The sequence below is a fragment of the Kogia breviceps genome, chromosome 20 (assembly GCF_026419965.1).
Source record: "Kogia breviceps isolate mKogBre1 chromosome 20, mKogBre1 haplotype 1, whole genome shotgun sequence".
Classification (NCBI taxonomy): domain Eukaryota; kingdom Metazoa; phylum Chordata; class Mammalia; order Artiodactyla; family Physeteridae; genus Kogia; species Kogia breviceps.
Genome location: NC_081329.1, coordinates 19,372,455 through 19,395,632, shown reverse-complemented (window position 1 = coordinate 19,395,632; position 23,178 = coordinate 19,372,455). Strand labels below are relative to the sequence as shown.

The 23,178-nt window shown below is 38.5% G+C and overlaps 1 protein-coding gene across 1 annotated transcript in view; it reads right to left on the bottom strand.

Moving 5' to 3' along the window:
* Positions 1-23,178, bottom strand: part of LONRF1 (LON peptidase N-terminal domain and ring finger 1) — a 45,580-nt gene that overhangs the window by 5,739 nt on the left and 16,663 nt on the right. Inside the window, exons 4-11 of the mRNA XM_059049384.2 lie at positions 21,371-21,520; positions 20,624-20,864; positions 20,427-20,523; positions 19,141-19,255; positions 15,864-15,985; positions 12,855-13,013; positions 12,580-12,742; positions 7,150-7,302 (exon numbers count right to left, since the gene is read on the bottom strand). Coding sequence (XP_058905367.1) covers positions 7,150-7,302; positions 12,580-12,742; positions 12,855-13,013; positions 15,864-15,985; positions 19,141-19,255; positions 20,427-20,523; positions 20,624-20,864; positions 21,371-21,520 — 1,200 coding nt within the window. The remainder of the gene's footprint in view (positions 1-7,149; positions 7,303-12,579; positions 12,743-12,854; positions 13,014-15,863; positions 15,986-19,140; positions 19,256-20,426; positions 20,524-20,623; positions 20,865-21,370; positions 21,521-23,178) is intronic.

Here is a 23,178-nt window from a genome sequence, read left to right as displayed (position 1 = left end):
ACTCCCAGTCCATCCCTCTCCCTCCCCACCTCCCCCTTGGCAACAGTGAGTCTGTTCTCTATGTCTGCTAGTCCATTTCTGTTTTGTAGATAGGTTCAGGTTCATGATAGGTTCATTTGTGCCATATCTTAGATTCCACATATAAGTGATATAATACAGTATTTCTCTTTCTCTTTCTGATTTACTTCATTTAGTGTGATAATCTCTAGTTGCATTCATGTGGCTGCAAATAGCATTATTTTTTCCTGGCTGAGTAGTATTTCATTGTATATATATATATATATATATATATGTACCACATCTTCTTTATCCATTCTTCTATCGATGGACATTTAGGTTGTTTCCATGTCTTGTGACATGTGCTATTGTGAATAGTGCTGCTATGAATATAGGGATGTATGTATCTTTTTGAATTAAAGTTTTGTCTGGATATGTGCCCAGGAGTGGGATTGCTGGATCATATGGCAACTCTACTTTTGGCTTTTTGAGGAACCTCCATACTGTTTTACATAGTGACTGCACCAACTTACATTCCCACCTTCAGTGAGTTCCCTTTTCTCCACACCCTCTCTAGCGTTTGTTATTTGGGGTCTTTTCTTTAAAAAAAAAAAAAAAAAAAAAAAAAAAAAAAAAAAAAAAAAAAAAACATTATTTATTTGGCTGCATGGAGTCTTAAATTTTTTTTTTTTTTTTTTGCGTATGCGGGCCTCTCACTGTTGTGGCCTCTCCCGTTGCGGAGCACAGGCTCCGGATGCGCAGGATCAGCGGCCATGGCTCACGGGCCCAGCCGCTCCGCGGCATGTGGGATCTTCCCGGACCGGGACACGAACCTGTGTCCCCTGCATTGGCAGGCGGACTCTCAACCACTGCGCCACCAGGGAAGCCCTGCATGGAGTCTTAGTTGCGGCATGTGGGATCTTTCATTGTGGCGTGTGGGCTTCTCTCTAGTTATGGCATGCAGGCTCAGTACTTGTGGTGTGTGGGCTCAGCAGTTGCAGCATGCAGGCTCTCTAGTTGTGGGGTGCGGGCTCTAGAGCACGTGGGCTTAGTTGCCCTGTGGCATGTGGGATTTTAGTTCCCCTAGGATTGAACCCATGTCCCCTGCATTGGAAGGCAGATTCTTAACCACTGGCAGAGCAGAGCCCTGTGGCCTTTATAATAGTGGCCATTCTGACCCGTGTGAGGTAGTACCCCATTGTAGTTTTGATTTGCATTTTTCGGTTAGCTATGTTGAACATCTTTTCATGTGCCTATTGGTCATCTGTATTTCTTCTTTGGAGAAATGTCTATTTAGGTCTTCTGCCCATTTTTTGATTGGGTTGTTTATTTTTTTGTTGTTGAGTTGTATGAGCTGCTTACATATTTTGGAAATTAGCCTGTGTCAGTCACATCATTTGCAATTATTTTCCCTAATTCTGTAGTTTGTCTTTTTGTTTTGTTTATGGTTTCCTTTGCTGTGCAAAAGCTTGTAAGTTTGATTAGGTCCCATCTGTTTATTTTTGCTTTTGTTTCTATTGCCTTGGGAGGCTGACCTAAGAAAACAGTGGTACAAATTGTGTTAGGGAATGTTTTGCCTATGCTCTTCTAGGAGTTTTATGGTGTCGTCTTAAGTCTTTAAGCCATTTTCAGTTTATTTTTGTGCACACTGTGAGGGTATGTTCTAACTTCACTGATTTACACACAGCTGTACAACTTTCCGAGCACCCCTTGCTGAAGAGACCACCTTTTTCCCATTTTATATTCTTGCCTCCTTTATTGAAGATGAATTGACTGTAAGTGTATGGGTTTCTTTATTCTGTTCCATTGATCTGTATGTCTGTTTCTGTACCAATACCACACTGTTTTGATGACTGTAGCTTTGTAGTATTGTCTAAAGTCTGGGAGAGTTATGCCTCCTTTGGTTTTTTTTTTCCTCAGGATTGTGAGTTTTTTATGGTTCTATATCAAGTTTTGGATTATTTGTTCTAGTTCTGTGAAAAATTTCATGGGTGATTTGATAGGGATCACATTAAATCTGTAGATTGCTTTAGGTAATATTGCCATTTTAACAATATTAATCCTTCCAATCCAAAAGTATGGGATATCTTTCCATTTCTTTGAATTCTCTTTAGTCCTTTATTTTTTGGTGCAATTTTAAAAGGTATTGATTTTTACATTCCCTTTCTGATATTTCATTGTTAGTGTAAAGAAATGTAACCAAGTTCTGTATGTTAATCTTGTATCCTGCTACTTTGCTGAATTCATTTATTAGATCTAGTAGCTTTTGTGTGGAGTCTTTAGGGTTTTTTATATATAGTATCATGTCATCTGCATATAGTGACTGATTTACCTCTTCCTTTCCAATTTGGATACCTTTTATTTCTTGTGTGATTGCTGTGGCTAGGACTTCCAATACTATGTTGAATAGAAGAGGTGAGAGCAGGCATCCTTGTTCCAGATTTTAGCAGGAAGGCTTTCAGCTTTTCACCATTTAGTGTTATACTGGCTGTGGGTTTGTCATAAATAGCTTTTATTATATGGAGATATGTTCCCTCTATACCCACTTTGGTAAGAGTTTTTATCATGGATGGATGGTGAATACTGACAAATGCTTTTTTGCATCTATTGAGATGATCACGTGGTTTTTGTCTTTTCTTGATGTGGTGTATCACATTGATTGATTTGTGTATGTTGAACCATCCTTGTGAACCTGGGATGACTCCCCCTTGGTTGTGGTGTATGATCTTTTTTATGCGTTGTTGGATTCAATTTGCTAATATTTTGTTGAGAATTTTTGCATCTATGTTCATCAAAGATATTGGCCTGTAATTTTTTTTTTTTTTTTTGGTGGTGTCTTTATCTGGTTTGGTATCAGGGTGACAGTGGCTTCACAGAATGTCCTTGGGAGTGTTCCCTCCTCCTCAGTCTTTGGAAGAGTTTGAGAATTGGTATAAGTTCTTCTTTGGATGTTTGGTAGAATTCACCTGTGAAGACATCTGGCCCTGGACTTTTCTTTGTAGGGAGTTTTTTTTGTTTGTTTGGTTTTTTTAAAAAAATACATTTTCTATTTCACTTCTGGTGATCAGTCTGTTCAAATTATCTATTTCTTCTTGATTCAGTTTTGGTGGGTTGTGTGTAGAAACTTGTCCATTTCATCTAGGTTATCAAATTTGTCAAAGTTGTTGGCATACTGGTTGAGATTTCTTTTTCATTTCTTGTTTTATTTGGGTTCTCTTTTCTTGGTGAGCCTGGCCAGAGGTTTGAAAATCTTGTTTATTATCCTTTCAAAGAACCAGCTATTGGTTTTATTGATTTTTTTTCTATATTTTTTAACCACTATTTTATTTCCTCCCTGATCTTTATTATTTCCTTCCTTCTGCTGGCTTTAGGTTTTGTTCTTCTTCATTTTTTTTCCCTTCTAATTCTTTTAGGTGATAGGTTAGGTTGTTTATTTGAGATTTTTCTTGTTTTTTGAGGAAGGCCTGTATTGCTATGAACTTTGTTCTAAGAACTGCTTTTGCTGCATACCATAGATTTTGTACGGCTGTGTTTTCATTGTTCTTTGTCTCAAGGTATTTTTAAATTTACTTTTTGATTTCCTCATTGACCCTTTTTTTTTCTTTTTTTTTTTTAGTAGTCTCCATGGAATTCTCATTTCTTTTCCTGTGGTTGATTTCTAGTTTCATGCTGTTGTGGTCAGAGAAAATGCTTGAAATAATTTCTATACTCTTAAATTTTTTGAGGTTAGTTTTGTGCTCTAGTATGTGCACTTGAAAAGAATGTGTATTCTGGGTAATGTCCTGAAAATATCAATTAAGTCTCACTGTTGTATCATTTAGGATCTCTGTGCCTTACTGATTTTCTGTCTAGAAGATGTGTCCATTTATTGTGAGTGGGGTGTTAAAGTCTTCTACTATTGTATTCCCATCAGTTTCTCCCTTTATCTGTTAGTATTTGCTTTTTGTATTGAGGTGCATATATGCTGACAAGCACATAATCCTCTTCTTATATTGATTCTTTATCATTATATAGTGTCCTTCTTTGCCTTTTTTTATGGCCTTCATTTTAAAGTCTATTTTGTGTGATACGGGTATTGCAACTGCTGCTTTCTTGTCATTTCCGTTTATATGAAATGCCTTTTTTTCCATCCCCTCACTTTCAGTCTATGTGTGTCCTTTGCCCTAAGGTGGCTGGCTCTCTTGTAGGCAGCATATTATAGACTCTTGTTTTTTAATCCAATCTGACACTCTTTTGATCAGAACATTCAGTCTATTGACGTTTAAGGTAATTATTGATACATATGTATTTATTGCCATTTTAAACCTTGCTTTCCAGTTGATTGTTTTTTTTTTTTTTTCTTTTTATGGTTTGATGATTTCCTTTTATTTTATGCTTGTGTTCTCTTTTTGGGTTTTGTGAATCTGTTGTATGCTTTGGATTTGTGGTTGCCCTGTTTTTCAAGATGTTAACCCCTTCCTGTATGTGCTTGCTTTAGACTGATAGTCATGTAGGCTCAAAAACATTCTTAAAGAATCTACATTTTCTTACTTTCCTTCTCTACATTTTATGGTTTCGATGTCCTTTTTTACATCTTAATGTTTATCCTTGCTTTCACAAATAGGGGTTTTTAAATTTTCTTTTTCTTTTTGATGTGTATACTGGCTAGTTTATTTACTTTCCAATTGTTTTCCTCCTTCCTATATCTTCTTGCTGCTTTTTTATTTAGAGACCTTTCAATAATTTTTAAAGATAAGTTTAGTATTGCTGTATTCTTTTAGTTTTTGCTCGTCTGAGAAATTCTTTCTCTCTCCTTCTGTCCTAAGTGATAATCTTGCTGGGTAGAGTACCCTAGGTTGCAGGTTTTCCTCTTTCAGGACTCTGAATATATCTTGCCACTCCCTTCTGGCCTGCAATGTTTCTGTAGAGAAATCAGCTGATAGAATTATAGGAGTTCCCTTGTAATTAACTCTATTTTTTCCTCTTGCTGCCTTTAGAAGCCTCTCTTTTAACTTTTGCCATTTTGATTATAATATGTCTTGGTGTGGGTCTGTTTGGGTTCCTCTTGGTTGGGACCCCCTCTGTGCTTCCTGTAGGTCGATATGTTTCCTTCTTTAGGTTTGGGAAGTTTGCAGCCACAATTTCTTCAAATACATTTTCAATCCCTTTTTCTCTTTCTTCCCCCTCTGGAATCCCTACTATGCATAGATTGGCCAAGCTTTATATTATCCCACAGGTCTCTTACATTGCTTTCTTTTTTGTTTTTTTCATTTGGCTTCCTGCCTGCTGTTTTGATTGGGTAATTTCCATTATTCTATATTGCAGATCACTTATTCTTTCTTCATTATTCATTCTGCCATCATTGCCTTTAGCTCAGCTTTCATCTCTGCAACTGAATTTTCTAATTTTTCTTGGCTCTTCCTTCTAGTTTCTTTTTACAGTAATCTGCATTTCTGTCGATAGCCTTTCTTAATTCCTTCAGTATTTTCATTACCTCCTTTTTTGAACTCGGTATCTATTATTAGACTGAAGAGGTCTGTTTCGTTGGTCCTTCAGGGGAATTCTCTTGGTCTTTTAACTGGGAGTGGTCTCTCTGTGTCTTCATTTTACTTGTATTTCTCTTACTCTGTCAGTTTAGGAGAAACAATTATGTACTATAGTCTTGGAGGGCTATTTATTTATATGCAGGAGCATCCCTACATAGCTTGTGTGGGTTTAATAATTTTTTGGCATGAGGGCTGTTCTTGGTTTGGATGCCTGTTGCCCCTTTCCTCAGCGTGTGCTGGCCGTTGTCCCCTGGATTGGGGTGTACAGGTGCATGGCTTATGTACGCTGCCAGGGAGGAGGGGGCAGCAGTTGGCACGCAGTCGTGGGACCCTTAGCAGCAGCAGTGGTCTGCACCTGCCTCTAGAGTCCAAGATGGCGAGAGTGTGTGCTCAGAGAAGGAAGCTCCTATGGCAGTCCTGACCCTCTCCTTGCACACCCTCCCAATGATGGTACCTTGCCTCTCTGGCAGTCCCAGGTTTCTTCCCGTATTCCCTTGGTCGTGGGGCGCTACACCCTAGCCCCCCAGGCTTCTCCACACAGTCAACCACAGCCCTCTCCCCAGGGTCTGACCTCTGAAGCCTGAGCCTCCACACCCAGCCCCCTCCTGCCCTAGCGGACAAGCGTCTCAGGTTGGTTGAGTGCTTGGTGGCACCGACCATCTGTGCAGGTCTCTCTCTGCTTCGCCCTCTGCAGACTGCTTGTTGTGCTCTCCTCTGTGTCTCTGAAGCTCCCCCTCCATCCCAGCTGATCTCCCCACCAGTGAGGAGACTTCCCAGCGTCCGGAAACCCTTCCCCTTCCAAAGCTCCCTCCCAGGGGCGCAGGTCCCATCCCAATTCCTTTCTCTTTTTTTATTTTGTTCTACCCAGTTATGTGTAGATTTTCTTGCCCTTTTGGAAGTCTGAGGCCTTCTGCCAGCATTCAGTAGATGTTGTGAGAATTGTTCCACATGTAGATGTAATTGTGATGTATTTGTAGGAGAAGGTGAGCTCCATGTCCTACTCCTCTGCCATCTTGGTCCTATCTCCCATGTCCCATTTTACTCCTTATTTCCCCCGCTTCTGGAAAATCCTCAGCTGGGGGCTTTCTCCTTCTTGTGCACTTGCTCCTATACGCATCTCAGCTGACACTGTTTCCATCCTCTTCCTGTATAAGATCCAGTGGATACCCCTGTGCTAGAGAATATGGTCATGAATCTAAAGATGGGACAAAGGAGATGTGCAAAACTAAAGATGAAGAAACTTAAAAATCTACCAATTTTGGGACTTCCCTGGTGGTGCAGTCGTTAAGAATCTGCCTGCCAATGCAGGGGACACAGGTTCAAGCCCTGGTCCGGGAAGATCCCACAGGCTGCAGCGCAACTAAGCCCGTGTGCCACAACTACTGAAGCCTGCACGCCTAGAGCCCATGCTCCGCAACAAGAGAAGCCACCGCAGTGAGAAGCCCACACGCCTCAATGAAAAGTAGCCCCTGCTCCCGGCAACTAGAGAAAAGCCCACACACAGCAACAAAGACCCAACTCAGCCAAAAATAAATAAATAAATAAATTTATAACAGAAAAAAAAATCTACCAATTTGGGTTTACACAAAAAGTGAGACTATTAGAAACAATATCAAAGCCATCATACCTGGAGGTTTTCCTCTCTCCCGGGCATTGATCCAAAGTGCTGAAGAATTTGGCTTCGAAATCTGTCTCTTAAATTCTGAAACCAGCTGCAGGCTTGAGAGTAAACCAAATTGTGAAGCTGTCGGAGGTTCTCTATCTCATCTTCATTCTCAACCTAGAAATACAACAGTCAGTAAAGGTGTCTGTGTCTAATCTTCCCATCCATCCCTATAGAAATGGAAAAAAAAAAAAAAACCAAACAGGGAATACCTATTTCAGTGCTGGATCAGTGTATTATTCTTATGCAGTAAACACCATACATTTCTGCCTCACAGAGTGCCAATGGGCCAGACTAAGAAAGACAGCAAGCCTTGACCTCCCAGCGTAGCTGACCTAGCCTTGTTGAGTTAGCAGTGCAACACTGCAGAACCCAACTAACAGCCCCTAACTGGGAGGGGTAAGATGGAGAGTTGGTTCTCAGATAAAGGTCTACAGGGACTGGGAATTCATCTTTATGGATCAACAGCCTTTGAAAGCAGTAGAACAAAAAAACCCAGAGGAATACAGTTACTACAATGAAAGGAAAGATTGGGGGAGGTTTAAGGTGCAGGTGCCATAGCAAAAGCAGTAATAGGATAGAGGAAAAGCATAATTACACCTTTTACCCGGGAACTGGGTCAAAAAAGAAAAAAACTGCAACAAATAACTTAGCATATAAAGCCAGAATAGAGAGAATACATTATACACTCATACAATGATGAACTGCTGCTGCTGCTGTAAAGGCCCAAGGCCGTGGTTACCTCCATCCCCTGTGTATGCCCTTTGGACAACTGGTTCATCAAACTGCAAATATAAAATTAAATGCATCAGCCTTCCAGCCTAAAAGCCAGAAGACTAGTCTCATAAAACACAGGTGGGAAGATGGAACATTAACTCATCAATCTCATATTGATTTCTTTAACACTCATAATCCCACTCACTCCATGCCAGGGAGCACTATATTTCACATACATTAATGCATCTGAACAAATACCAGGCCTGAGTCAGCCTTTCCTACTTCAAGAATGACTCAACAAAAAACAACAATGGGACTCTGAAAATAACCTGATGTATAAAAGGTAAGACTATATAGCACAGGGGCTTCCCCAGTGGTGCAGTGGTTGGGAGTCTGCCTGCCAGTGTGGGCGACATGGGTTCGAGCCCTGCTCCGGGAGGATCCCACATGCTGCGGAGCAACTAGGCTTGTGGGCCACAACTACTGAGGCCGTGGGCTGCAACTAATGAAGCCTGTGTGGCCGTGCTCTGCAGCAAGAGGAGCCATCGCAAGGGGGGGGCCTGTGCACCACAATGAAGAGTGGCCCCTGCTCGCCGCAACTAGAGAAAGCCCGTGCACAGCAACGAAGACCCAATGCAGTCAAAAAACAAAACAAAACAAAACTATAGCACATGAGACAAAATAACATACTTTTTTTTTTGAAGGATTTGAAATGAAAAATAAAACCAAAGTTGAGAAAGCATCTGCTTTTTCACAACAATGTGAATGTGCTTAATGCCACTGAACTGCATGTGTAAAAATGGTTAAAATGGTAAATTCTATGTCATGTATATTTTACCACATGAAATTTTTTCTCTTTTTTTGTGGTATGCGGGCCTCTCACTGTTGTGGCCTCTCCCGTTGTGGAGCACAGGCTCTGGACGCGCAGGCTCAGTGGCCATGGCTCACGGGCCCAGCCGCTCCGTGGCATGTGGGATCCTCCCGGAGAGGGGCACGAACCCGTGTCCCCTGCATCGGCAAGCGGACTCTCAACCACTGCGCCACCAGGGAAGCCCCCACATGAAAAATTTTGAAAGGTAGAAGAGCCATATGATCCAAGAATTCTGGTCTTGGTATTGGCTATACAAGATTCAGTCCTCTGCTAACACACATTGGTCTTGACATGAGCAAGAAATAAACTTGTGGGGCTGGGATCAAGATGGTGAAGTAGTAGGATGTGAAGCTCACCTTCTCCCTCAAATACATCAAAAATCTACATGTGGAATGAGTACACGTGGAATGATTCTCCCAGAATATCTACTGAACACTGGCAGAAGACCAGTAAATTAAATAGCCCTTCCAGACCACAGTAGATAATTGTTTCTCCTAAACTCACAAAGTAAGAGAAATATAAGTAAATTAAAAAGCAGAGGAACCACACCCCCAGTTAAAAGACCAAGAGAATTCCCCTGAAAGTACAATGAAGTTGACCTCTTCAGTCTAACAGACACGGAGTTCAGAAAGGAGGTAATGAAAATATGGAAGGAATTAAGAAAGGCTATTGACAGAAATGCAGATTACTGTAAAAAGGAGCTAGAAACTATAAGATAGAAACAAAGAAAAATTAGAAAATTCATTTGCAGAGACAAAAGCCGAGCTAAAGGCAATGAATAGCAGAATGAATAATGAAGAAAGAATAAGTGATTTGCAAGACAGAATAATGGAAATAATGAGATAATATAAAGACAGTGTGGTACTGGCACTGGAACAGAGTAGAGCCCAGAAATAAACCCACACACCTACAGTCAATTAATCTTCAATAAAGGAAGCAAGAACATACAATGGGAAAAAACAGTCTCTTCAGCAAGGAGTGTTAGGAAAGTTGGACAGCTGCATGTAAATCAGTGAAGTTAGAACACACCCTCACACCATGCACAAAAACTTTAAAATGGCTTAAAGACTTAAACATAAGACAGGACACCATAAAACTCCTAGAAGAGAACAAAGGCAAAACATTCTCTGACACAAGTTGTACCAATGTTTTCTTACCAAGGCAATAGAAATAAAAGCAAAAATAAAGAGATGGGACACCTGATTAGACTTGTAAGGTTTTGCACAGCAAAGGAAACCATAAACAAAACAAAAAACCTACAGAATGGGAGAAAATATTTGCAAACAATGTGACCAACACAGGCTTAATTTCCAAAATATATAAGCAGCTCATACAACTCAACAAGAAAACAAGTAACCCCATTGAAAAATGGGAGAAGACCTAATTAGACATTTCTCCAAAGAAGAAACTGGAGGGAGTGTAAGTTGGTGCAGCCATATGGAAGACAGTATGGAGGTTCCTCAGAAAACTAAAAATAGAATACCATATGATCCAGCAATTCCACTCCTGGGCATATATCCAGAGAACACCATAATTTGAAAAGATACATGCAACCCCTATGTTCTTAGCAACACTATTCACAGTAGCCAAGACATGGAAACAAATGTCTGTGGACAGAGGAATATGGATAAAGAAGATGTGGTACATGCATACAATGGAATAATACTCAGCCATAAAAAAGAATGAAATAACCACAACTTAGAAGCAACTAGAGATTATCATACTAAGTGAAGTAAGTCAGAAAGAAAAAGACCGTATGATATCACTTATGTGGAATCTAAAATATGACACAAATGAACCTATCTACAAAACAAAGTCACAGACATAACAGACTGGTGGTTGGGTTGCCAAGGGGGAAGGGGCTGGGAGAGGGATGGAGTGGGAAGTTGGGGTTAGCAGACGTAAGCTTTTATATATATAGCATGGATAAACAACAAGGCCCTACTATATAGCACAGAGAACTGTACTTAATATCCTATGATAAACCATAATGGAAAAGAATATTAAAAAACAATATATATGTATAACTGAATCACGTTGCTATACAGCAGAAATGAACACAACACTGTAAATCAACTATACTTCAATAAAAAAAATTTGATCCAAAAACAAAAACAAAACCCCAGAAAATAAATTTGTGACTTGTTAAGAACTATTACCAAAAAAAAGTATCTGTTTTCTACCTTTACAAAATTCAAGGGACCAAACCATGAACTCTAGTAAACAGGGAATGATAAAAGTAAAAGTCTGAGTTAGAAAAAGGAGCTAAGAAGTAGGCAGAAGTTTTAAAGGCAAGCTTTTAAAGTTAAGGAATTTCATTGCAATAACAGAATTTAAAGTGTCATCAGAGGTCACAGAAATTACAATTACTACACCAAGGGAAAAAACAACTTTGATATAAAAAACAAATTTGAGAAGCTTTTCCAGAATGAACAAGAAATCATTATATAGATGTTATTAGACAAGACCACAATGACATAGAGAATTCAGTTTTCTAAACATCAAATCCATAATACTCTCAATATGCTAATTTACTGTCTTATATTTATATATAGTCATAAGTAGCCACATACTCAAGGAATTTTATCAGCAAATCCAATATATGAAGATGTAAATTTACATAAAACTAAAATAAGGTTATTAGTTTTACACAGAACATCACCTTTTAGCAAATGATTCCATTAACCAAATACTCCTAAGGCACAGACTATATCAGTCAACTCAAAATTCCAACTCATACAATGCTTTTGGCTCACTGCACAAACTTTCCCCATAACATCTTTATAATAAGATAGGACAGGTAATATCAGATTAATAAATTTATCAGCAGAGAAGCAATATGATATAATGATAAAACATAACACTTGGAGCCAGAGAGCTGGTTTTATTTTTTTACACTACCTATAGGATATTTGGCAAATTAATACTCCTGAATTCTTTCCTCATCTGCTAGCTATCGCATAGCGTTTTGAAAATTTAATGAGCCAGTGTTTGTAGAAATGCCTAATGCCAACACTGAATAAGTGCTGACTGAGATGAAGGGCTCAAACAGATCAATGAACAAGTGAGAGTATAAGATCTATGTTTTTCTAATGCCCTTCCAAAGAAAATTGCCTTTGATATTTACAGTATCACAAATCATATTTCTGGTACCTACTCTAATGGCAAGTGGTAGAGTAGGTACTGGAAATACCACAAGGGCAGCATTAACCCTATCCAAGAAAATCTTCACAATAACCCTCCATAGGTAAGATATCACCAACAATTATATGGACAGTGCTTTATCTGTGTTGCCCTAAAGTTAGACACAGTTGGGTGCTGTGTTCAGTTTTAGGTTATCTTAGGCATATCTTAATATAGAACAATTCTTCAAGGATTTTGTGTGTTTACCTTTACGTCAAAGTTCAACCTACTGATGATTACATCAGCTTTGACTACTAATAAATTCAGTTTAAACGGGTAGGAATTAGCAGGTTTCATAACTTACATGGATTGGAAGTTCAACTGAATCCACTGCTATTGTTAAGCAGTTACCATGCGAACACACACACACATTCTAGGCACTGTGCTGGCTGTCAAGCCAGTAGAAATGAACAATATATCTAGGTGCTGGTCTCCTAAGTTCTCTTGGAACTCACGATGGTTAAGAGCAAGGTGAGGAAAAGGTAACTTGGAACTGATCTGTATAAGTATTGATGAGGGTCTCTGACAGGAAGAACTGGTAATGTTCCTATCAGCTTTTATGCGTGTACAATGCCTAGGACACAGTATACCAGAGCATGCTGAAAAAGAAGAGTTTTTAATACCTTAACATCTTCCAGATATTCAATGTCTGCAGTGCAGTATCCATCTTTCATCCCTCTTTTTAAAACTCTAAACCGCTTTCCTCCAACTGTGTCAACCACAGACCTCCCATCAGGCAAGAAATGTACATTTCTAATTTGTAACATACAACCATAATCTGCAAAACTAAAGGAAAAACTCCAATTAATATCAAAGTTCAAGCAACAAGCATGCAAGTTCTCAGCAATATTCAAAGAAAATTCCAGAATCAACAAAAATATTTACATAAAAAGCATACCCATTTTGTGTATCGCTGACACACATCCCAAACTGTTTAGTTCCAGTCTGTATACTTCTTCGAATCATCAATCTGTATCTTGGCTCAAATACATGAAGAGGGCAAGGCACAGTGGGGTAGGCCATAGTGCAAACAAATATTGGAACATTCTTGGTCAAGCTAAAGAAGAAAAAAGTTTCATTATATATCAGGACATACAACAAAAATGAGTGAAGCTTGCAACAGTAATAAATAATAGGCAAATTCACTCTAAAATCAGGTGACTTTTATTCTTGGTAAGAAAACGAGAATCAGCGTCCTTTTCATTTAAGCTCATATTGATACAATATTAATCCTAAAAATCTGTTGGGGGCTTCCCTGGTGGCGCAGTGGTTGAGAGTCCGCCTGTCGATGCAGGGGACACGGGTTCGTGCCCCGGTCCGGGAAGATCCCACGTGCCGCGGAGCGGCTGGGCCCGTGAGCCATGGCTGCTGAGCCTGCGCGTCCGGAGCCTGTGCTCCGCAATGGGAGAGGCCACAACAGTGAGAGGCCAGCGTACCGGAAAACAAAACAAAACAAAACAAAAAAATCTGTTGGCGATCCTCTTACAAGTAAATTTGAATTTGATATACAAAGTTATCATAGAGCTAAGTATCTTTATGAATCACAAAGCAATTGATTATAATTACTATTTTATATTAAAATCTGTTTAAAATATTTCTAACATGACAGAGTTAGTATACTCTTACTCTTAGATAACAATAAGAAAACATGAGGTCCCACAAAAGACAAAGAGCAAATCATTCAAAATTTTTAGGCATTAAAATATTTTCATACTAACAAAAACAGGTAATTCAATGAGATAACATTTTTCCAGATAATTAAAATGACAACACTGTTACTGCCAGATTGGCAAGAAATGTGAAGGATATAGGCAGTGCGCAGCTTTGGCAAGGGTGTGGGAAAACCGGCAGTGTGAACAGCACAGCCATGCTGAAGAAGAATCTGGCCACATGCATCAAACGCTTTCAAAAAGGTTCTTATCCTCTGAACCAAAAGGCTCACTTTTTCCCTGCAAGTGCTGTAAGAATGTTCAACATAGCACTGTGTATAGTAGCCAAAACTTAGAAGCAAAAAGGCCAGTAAATTATGACATAACCATAAAATGATACTATGTTTAAATGTTCAGATTAATGAGAAAAGGAAGTTACAGAAATGATAGGATTAAAATGATCCCATCTTTGTTTAAAACGTATTTATATACATTAAAATGGGGAAGGATATATGCCAAAATGCCAATGATGATTATGTTTGGGTTACAGATTATGGCTTCCCCCCACTGGTATCTTCCAGTCTTTCTTCAAAAAGACCACAAATTACTTAAGTAAAGGCAATATTTAATACACACGTTTAACATACTAGTCCTAGTTCCTCTACTTCTAAAACTGTATATTCTACCATCATTGAGCACTCTTATGAACATAAAAACTGGGGGGAAAAAAGCCAGTATACCTCTTAATTAGCAAAACTTGTAAGTACCAGGGGATGAGCTACCCCTTAAAATAATAGCCCTGTTAGTACACAGCAAGATTCCCTGAGGCCTCGCCATCACACTCAGCTTCCCTCACGTCACTACTGTTTCTGTCATCCGTGGATTCCAGTCTTCTGTGAGGGGTCTGGTCCTGTCACTGTATTTTAGTATTTCAAAAATATATCTGAAGCATTCTTATATCCCAGCTTTCTGCAATGTTGGTCAAAAAGGCTTATAATCCTCACATCAGAATATTTTCTATCATAAAATCACACAATAAAATATCAGTTCCATGAGGAGACAAATCAATATCAACTTCTATAAACAAAAGATTAGAAACCTTCCTTCTATTGAAGGCCACTGGCCCAATGAAGACATTTGGTAGACAGATATTGAAAAAGAAAATCTGCCAGCACAATTATTTTTTTCTTAGAAAGTTAGAAATATAAAATGTTTAATCTGTATTTTTAAAAAAGAGAAACATATAAAAATTACAATTTTGCTCTTTAGTGTACAGTTTAAAGTAAGTGGGAAGGGCTTCCCTTCCCTGGTGGTGCAGTAGTTGAGAGTCCGCCTGCCGATGCAGGGGACACGGGTTTGTGCCCCGGTCTGGGAAGATCCCACGTGCCGCGGAGCGGCTGGGCCCGTGAGCCATGGCCGCTGAGCCTGCACGTCCGGAGCCTGTGCTCCACAACGGGAGAGGCCACAGCAGTGAGAGGCCCGCGTACCGCAAAAAAAAAAATAAATAAAAAGTGGGAAAAAAATAGTTAAGAAATTAGAAACCCATGAAAGAAACTTGGACACTCAAGAAGAGACTGGTGAAAAGACATGAGGGGAAGAGAAAGGAAAAAGGTAGGAGAAAGCTATACAGAGCAACAAAACTATGTCCAACCTACCCAGCCCCTATTAGCTTTTATGTGCTTTTACTAGTGTTACCACTGAATCCCAAAGTTACCACCAGATTTTCACCTTGCTGATACTAAGTCATTTCTGCTAACAGTCAATAGTTTCATTAATTGAGAATTTAGCCCCTAAGTCACCCCTTCCAATTTCAGTCTCAGGCCTCAAGGTCCCATCCCCTTCAAACCTCTGATTGGCTAACCCTCCTGCCAATCCAGGCCATCTATCCTCCACCTTCCCCCTGCACCACCATGATTGATGCCTGGGGGATGCAGTTCCCAGCAACCACCTCACCCCTCTCCATTCCCGATTGATTCCAGGGCCTGATGTCACTGGAGGAAACCCCTCCCCCACCTAAAACACTGCTTCAGTGCAGAGAGCTGAGTCAGTCACTTCCAACAGAACATCTAGAAGTTACCAAATGAACTTTTAAAAACTTGTCGAGGACAGGGGAAGCTAGCCAATATTTGTTTAAAATATGCCTTTGACTACACTGGGTTGAACTAAAGACAGAACCCAGCTTGCTTGTGAGGCTTCTCCTTACTATTTCAAAGGGTAGTAGTTCGTAATTTGATTGTTAATTTTTCTAAGAAACTTACTGTGAGAGTTCAGCAGTTTCTTCATCATATATTTTTTTTCTCTCAGACAGTTCATCAGGCAGATACTTCACTATTAAATCTTCCAACAGCTGTGTGACACAGTACCTTCTATCTGCTAGATACTGAAAAACATTATTATTTTACATTCCAGTGTTTTTCCTACAGTATAAAACAGGCAAAACAGTTTAACTTGATAGAGTAAACCCTTTATTACATACTTATACAGTCAGTTTTGAATTAATTTAATTAGTGAGGGGGACCATTACAATGGATGGTGCTAAACAGGTAAACCTGCCTGAGGCTTAGCTCAAGAGCATTAAAGACACATACTTGCAACCTTAACCAAGTTCTGTATATAAGACCCTTGTCTTGCTATGATCATACGTCTTTATTCGCAGCAGTCAGCGCTGCCCTGCCATCTCCCACACCAAAGGCCAAGTTCCATCTCACAGTGCATGAGTATCTTAAATTAGCATTTGAATTGAGAAACAAAAATAAGGAATGAAAAAAATGATGCACTTGCCTTATTTAAGAAAAGCAAAGCTACTCCTTTTTTGTCTCCCATTTCAGTCGCAGTTTCCAGGTAATTTTTCTTTCAGATTTTCCTTCCATTGTCATCCCACTATGACAAATGATCCCCTTATCAAGAGGCTGCTTTTCCTATGTGAGCCACCCTCTGTATAAAATGGTCCATTTGTGCCTTAACTCCCTTAATACTCTGAACACTGCCACCCTCATGCATTTTTGTGTTACTCTCTCTTCCAACTGCCAAAAGCCATCTGACTATCCTTCAGGGTCTGGCTCCAATTTTACCTTTTGCATGAAGTGTTCCTTAATTATTATTTTGTCTCCCAAGAATCCCTTACTTAACCCCTTTACCACATAAAAGGCAGTTATCACCTTTACCATATAAAAGGCAGTTACCATACCCCACACTATACCATACCCCACACTATATTACATGGACAGGGATACATTATATCTCTGTAACTAAACTAAGAACTGCATAGGGCCAGGGACCAGGTCAGTGTGTGTGCAGGACTTTGGACCAAAAAAAAGCCCAATACCAATTTATTTAATAAAAGTAATGAGGAAAAACTCGTGGGAGACAATCACAAGATAAAGAGAAGCCACCTTTTCCTCTGTAGATCCAGCAAAAAGTTTTGTCATTATCCAATGAAGTACAGAGTAGGAAATACGAATGGTGGGGAAATGGGTTATAGTAGTGGTTTTTAAGGTTTAGCATGAACCAGGGCTTGTTAAAATGCAGATTGCTGAGCCCTACCCCAGGGTTTCTGATTTAGTGGCTCTGGAGTAGGGTCTAAGAATCTGTATTTCTAACAAGTTCCCAGGGGATACAGATGCTGCTGGTCAGGGGAACATACTTTGAGAACCACTGGGCTGTAGACTGGAGAGATGTACTCTTGAACAGATAATATGTACACACATAACTGAAGAGTTTATTACAGGTACTATAAAAGCAGTTTCATTACCATTTTCTATTAAATTAAGATGTTTTAAAATTTAAGACTCATGTATTAAATTTGGGAAATACAGCCTCTCTTACAGTACTGGTAAGAATCTATTTTTGTACATTACTCTGGACCTAGGCAATTTGGCAGTTGGTTTTAATAAGAGTCTTATAAATATACGGCCTTTGATCCAGTAATTCTCCTCCCAGGAATTTTCCCCAAAGAAAGAGTCAAAGACACAAACCACAGTGTCAAAAGACACAAACCACAGTATACTAAAACAAAACAACTTACATACCCAACAACAGGAAAATGTTACACCACTGGACTAGTGTACTGCTACGAAAATCATATCTTTAAAATGTATTCGAAGGAAAAAATGAGCAAAATGAAATGACAAGTAGGAGAAGCAGAAAACTGTAGAGCATGTCAATTTTATCCTTGTAAATATGTATTTAGACTTTACCAATTATATTATACAGGGTGTCTTCAGGTCAGGACAAAGGATAAAGTTATTTTTAAACAGTATGTTATGTTTTTAAATAATATCCTTATTTTATTTTCCTTAAAACTTCAGACATTTTTTCAGGTGAGAGAACTCTAAATTTAAAGCAATGTATCTAAATGTTAATCTGAAAAAAAGCATAATAAATATATAAGTGTATCTAAAAACTCTGGAAAACAAGGAAAGACAGCATGTTTAGAGTACTTCACCTGAAAACACTGAGTATACTAGTTAAAATAACAAACTCTTTAAGAAGGAAGTTTTTTTTATCTTATGTTTCCTGACTTGAACATTCTTTATGTGGTTTTCTGTTTTACTACATATAGGCTTGCTATGCTATAACAATACATACATACATGCCATATGATATCTGTACAGACCTATGTTTTCTGTATAGGAAATAACTATTTTCAATAGCAAAATGGTTTTATCTATTTTTAAATTCATATTTGGAAGACACTTCTTTTCTTCAAACAGTCCAGGGACAGAATCACTCTCCCTGGTCAATGCTACCACTGCAACTGGAACTCAGAATTCAAAGGCTTTGGCCTCACCTTTGGGGACTTCAAGTCACTCAAGCACGACTGAGAGGGTGTTGCTCTCCCACTGCTTATGGAAGATACCCACCTGAGATGCAACTATTTTCCTAATGCAGGTGATTAGTGCTTTTCACTTACTAGACAAGGAGGGATATGGGAAACTGTGCCTCCCTCTCTTCTCGCCAGGCCACCACTTTCTAGAGCTGTGCTGTCCAATGTGGTAGCCACTACTCACATGTGCCTACTGAAATGTAAATTAATTAAGATTAAACAAAATTTTAAATACAGTTCCTTCTACACATGCGGCTTGGTAGCTACCATGTTGGACAGCACAGATACAGAGCATTTCCATCAATGCAGAAAGTTCTACTGGACACAGTTGCTCCAGATGTTAAGGGGATTGGACTAGACCTGAAATCTAGCCTAAAAATGGTGGTGGAAGGCAGGGCAGTTGGGCTTCCCCAATACTGTTATCATTAAAATTCAATAGATTCCTGACCAGGTACTTGACCACACCTCCTTTGTTTAAAAAAATTAAGTAAGGGGTCTTGGCCTTCAGACCCTCTCTGCTTTCTCCTCCCCTCTCCAAACTCACTTTTCTCTAACACTAGCATATGGGTAACGAAACAGAATCCCTTTTGGTTACTCAGCATATACAATGTAATTTATTCTGAACCTATTAATCATTGCTATGGCTGAATAAAATCAAACCATGTTGCTACACTTAAGACCAACAAACAGATAAGCGTAAAAATGTTTACCTCTTTTAAGCTTTCTTTACAAAGGGGACAGTATGGTGTGTGATCTAAACAACGCTCAAGACAATTCTTACAGAATGAATGTCCACAAGGGGTTGTTACTGGCTCAAAAAACAACCTGAAATCAACCAAAATACATGTTAGTTTTCACAATAAACTATCCGTTGGAAAAACTGAACAAACTAATAATGGAACCATAACACTAATCTCTCCTTAGAGTAGAGGAGGAAGAAGGAGGGTCTGGTGGGCAGGAAAGGAGAGAAGGGGCAGTGGTAAATACAAGTATATCCTCCTGAAGTGTTTAAAAGTTCACCATCCACAGAGGTACCCTGCGCTGGGGGCCTGGAACTGTACTAACATAACTGCCACTCACATGTGGCTATGGCGCCCTTGAAATGGGGCTGGTCCAAACTGAGATGTGCAGTGCATCTAAAATACACACCAGATTTCAAAGACTTAGTGCAAAATTAATGATGTAAACTATATCATTAACAATTACTCATTCGTTTTTGTACAGATTCTTATTTTCTCATCACTTTAAAATTGGTTTTCTTAACAAGCTTATAAAAGCCTTACTATATGAAATTCACAAAAATAATCCACTAAATTATTACCATTGAATCCTAAAGAAATAGGCTTAATATTCAAATATAGAAAAACTAATTTTTCTTACATTATAATTATTTCCTGAAACATGTATAGGTACCTCAGAAATCATCTGGTCTAATCTCCTCGCCTCACAGATGAAGAAGCCAAGACTCAGAATTAAGGGACTTGCTCAGAAATACCTCTTTATGTACCTGGAAAATGTCCTTTTTAAACTATCAGTCTTAGAATTACAAGCATTCTACATAATGGAAATCCTTATCCAATGTTAAGATATATAAACAAGATAGAATCACATACACACAATACATCATTGTATTCTTACCCAAATCTAAAACCACGGAGTCTCAATAACATATAGAGCTTTTATATTTATAGTACTTTACAATTCCCCAGATACTTTTTATATTTTAGTCATCTGATTCTTACAAGACTTCAATATAGGCTATGCAAGCCCTGACCCCACCTTCTAAGTAAGGAAAAGCTAAATAAGGTTCAGAGATTACATTATTTGCCTAAGATGTGAAAGGGAAACCTAGGACTAAAATTCATATATTTTGATTTTTAATCCACTGTTCTGTTACTTCACAATGCCTGTTATTACAGAGTAGATTACCTTTATCTACTCTGTACTTTATTTACAATATAAAATATTCATCTTTTATAAAATTGTACATACTTACCTCATACAGAGAGAACACTCAAAATCTGAGACATCTATTAATTCTTCTGGGATGTCACTGTAAGTTAATGAAAACGTACAGACTTCACTGGGAGTTTCTATTAAAACAAAGAGATGGGGTTATCTTCTTTAGGAAGAAGTTTAAAGGCCATTCTAAATAAATCAATGTGTTTTATGTGAGTGTAGTGAAATTTTTACCTCCCTGTCTTTTCAGCTTATTTCTTCCATCTTCATTTACAATCACATCCTGGTCTAAGAGAGACAGCTTTCTTTTCAGCAGAACACCTTTCTCTTGAACAGAGAGTGAAGGTTCTGAGGACACTCTTTTTAAACAATCCTCTCTGGCAGGCATGTCTGTTGAATTTATAGCCTGTGCTGACCGAGCATGGTTTAGGCTTCCTTTGACAGGCTCTGAAGTGACCTCTGCTATTTCTTCATTCTACAAAAAAATACAACAAATAAGGGTAACTGACTGTATTTCTTTACTATCCTTATTCTCGCCAGAACCAAACTGAAATTTTGATGTCTTAAAATGTTCATTTAAACAGCACCAACTTTTAATTCTAAAACCCTGGCAAGTAAGTGATTTTTGCCAGTACTTAGATAGCCCTGGACATCAAGCTGTCTTACATCATAATAAGGTTAAAGCAGTTATGCTAATATAGTTCCTACTCCAAGGAAACTGAAATAAATACAATGTTCTATATTTTCCAAGAGACTGAAAGTTTTCTGACATTGAATGACCTAAATTTGTGATTAATGAGCATATACTTTACATAAAAAGTTTTCAGTATAAAAGGGCAAAGATGAAGTTCTATTAAGACAACGCTTACTAGGTTGAAAGTATCTAGACAGATTTTAGTACTTGAAACTAGAAAGTGAAGATCTTAACTTGTGAAGAAATGGATACACTAGGCCCATGGTTGGCTTTACGCACCCCCTTACCTGCTCTGGGCTAAGCTCACTGGCACAATGAGACTCTTCTATTACTGAAGGAAAACCAAAAGGTTTGTTTTTAATACATGGTAATGAACTCCAGGAAGAGTCCTTCAGGCCTTCTTTTAAGTTTTCAGGTGATAATAAATCACATAAAATCTGTAAGAGAAATATTATAAAAAGTAATGAAAAATATAAAATATTTGGTTGAGGATAATTTAATATAAAGTTACCTAATATTTAAGAGTTTGGGGGAAATTTGTAGCAAATAACTTCATACGGAGTATAATCTACAAAAATATCAAATTACTATATCATACACCTAATATAATATTCCGAGTCAGCTATCCATCAATTTAAAAGAAAAAGAAAGAAAACTTGTAGCCAACTTTATTTTTAATGAGCAGGGAAGGAATAGGTTAAGTAAAAAGCAGAACTTCCATATTGATTAAAAAGTCTTGCAAAACCAAGGTGTGCCTCAATGGGGTCAAATCACCTCAAATAAATGATTCAAAAGGAAGGCCCGACGGGGTGGTGAGTTTGGTAGCCTGAGAAGGTACCCAAGGTAAAGGTTGACGTTTTTATTTATTTATTTATTTTGGCCGCACCCCAAAGCATGTGGGATCTTATTAGTTCCCCGACCAGGGATCAAACCCGTGCCCCCTTCATTGGAAGCATGGAGTCTTAACCACAGGACCGGCAGGGAAGTCCAAGGTTGACATTTTAATATGAGGTTTGTGGAAAGAAGAGATCTTAAGAGAAGTGGAAAATATTTACCTTTGAATATCAGTGAGTCCTATCCTGTCAAAATAATTAATGGTTCATCCCAATGTATATTTTAAGGTGGATTTAAGAGTGTTTATGTGAACTTGGACCTTTAACTACAAAACTCTAAAATTCCATGTGTTTACACTGAATTTAGTTTCTCCCTGAACGAGTGACCTGCACAGTCAGTCACCACTGCCCAGCATTAACTGTGGCACCAAATGGCAGCTGTCTGATATGAGGGGCAGCTGCAGTATCAAAATCTTGGCTGCTTCTCTCAGGAATATGTCTAAAACTCTCAAAGAAACAGGGTGGTTAAGACAGAGGAAGAACCTGGCTTCAAGGAAATGAGAGGGATTCAAATGAGTTTGCTTGTCAAATAAGCTGTGTGTATATGTACAGCAGACGATCTCTTAAAGCCTCAAATTGGACGTTTGGTTTTTCAGCTGTACTGTCTCTTAATACACAAAAATCAGAATTTTTCATGAGTCTTTACAATGTAATTAAAAAGGAAATATATACAATGTAAACAAAAGTGTGTGTATCTGTATGTGCTCAAGCAATACCCCATCTAACGAACAAACATTTAAAAATTTGGGTATGTTTTTACATTTCCTGATCTTAAAAAAAGGTATTAAACACACACCCATCCTAGAACACAGCAACTCCACTCCTAGGTATTTACTGAAGAGATATAAAAACGTATGTCCACAAAATGACTTGTATAAGAATGTCCATAGCATCAACTGGAAACAATCCAAATGAAAATTGCCACTAACTGTGAATATCACAAACTGTGGTGTGTTCATACAATGGGATACTTGGTAAACAATAAAAAAGAAAAAAATTACTGGATGTATCTCAAAAACATTATGTTGAGCAAAAAAAGCCAGACACAAAAGAGTATATGCTGTATGATTCCATGTATACGAAGTTCTAGAATAGCAAAACTGTTCTACGGTGATAGAAATCTGAACGGTAGTTGCCTCTGGAAGCAGGGAGATTGGGGATTTGCTGGAAAGGAGATGAGGGAACTTTCTAGGATGATGGAA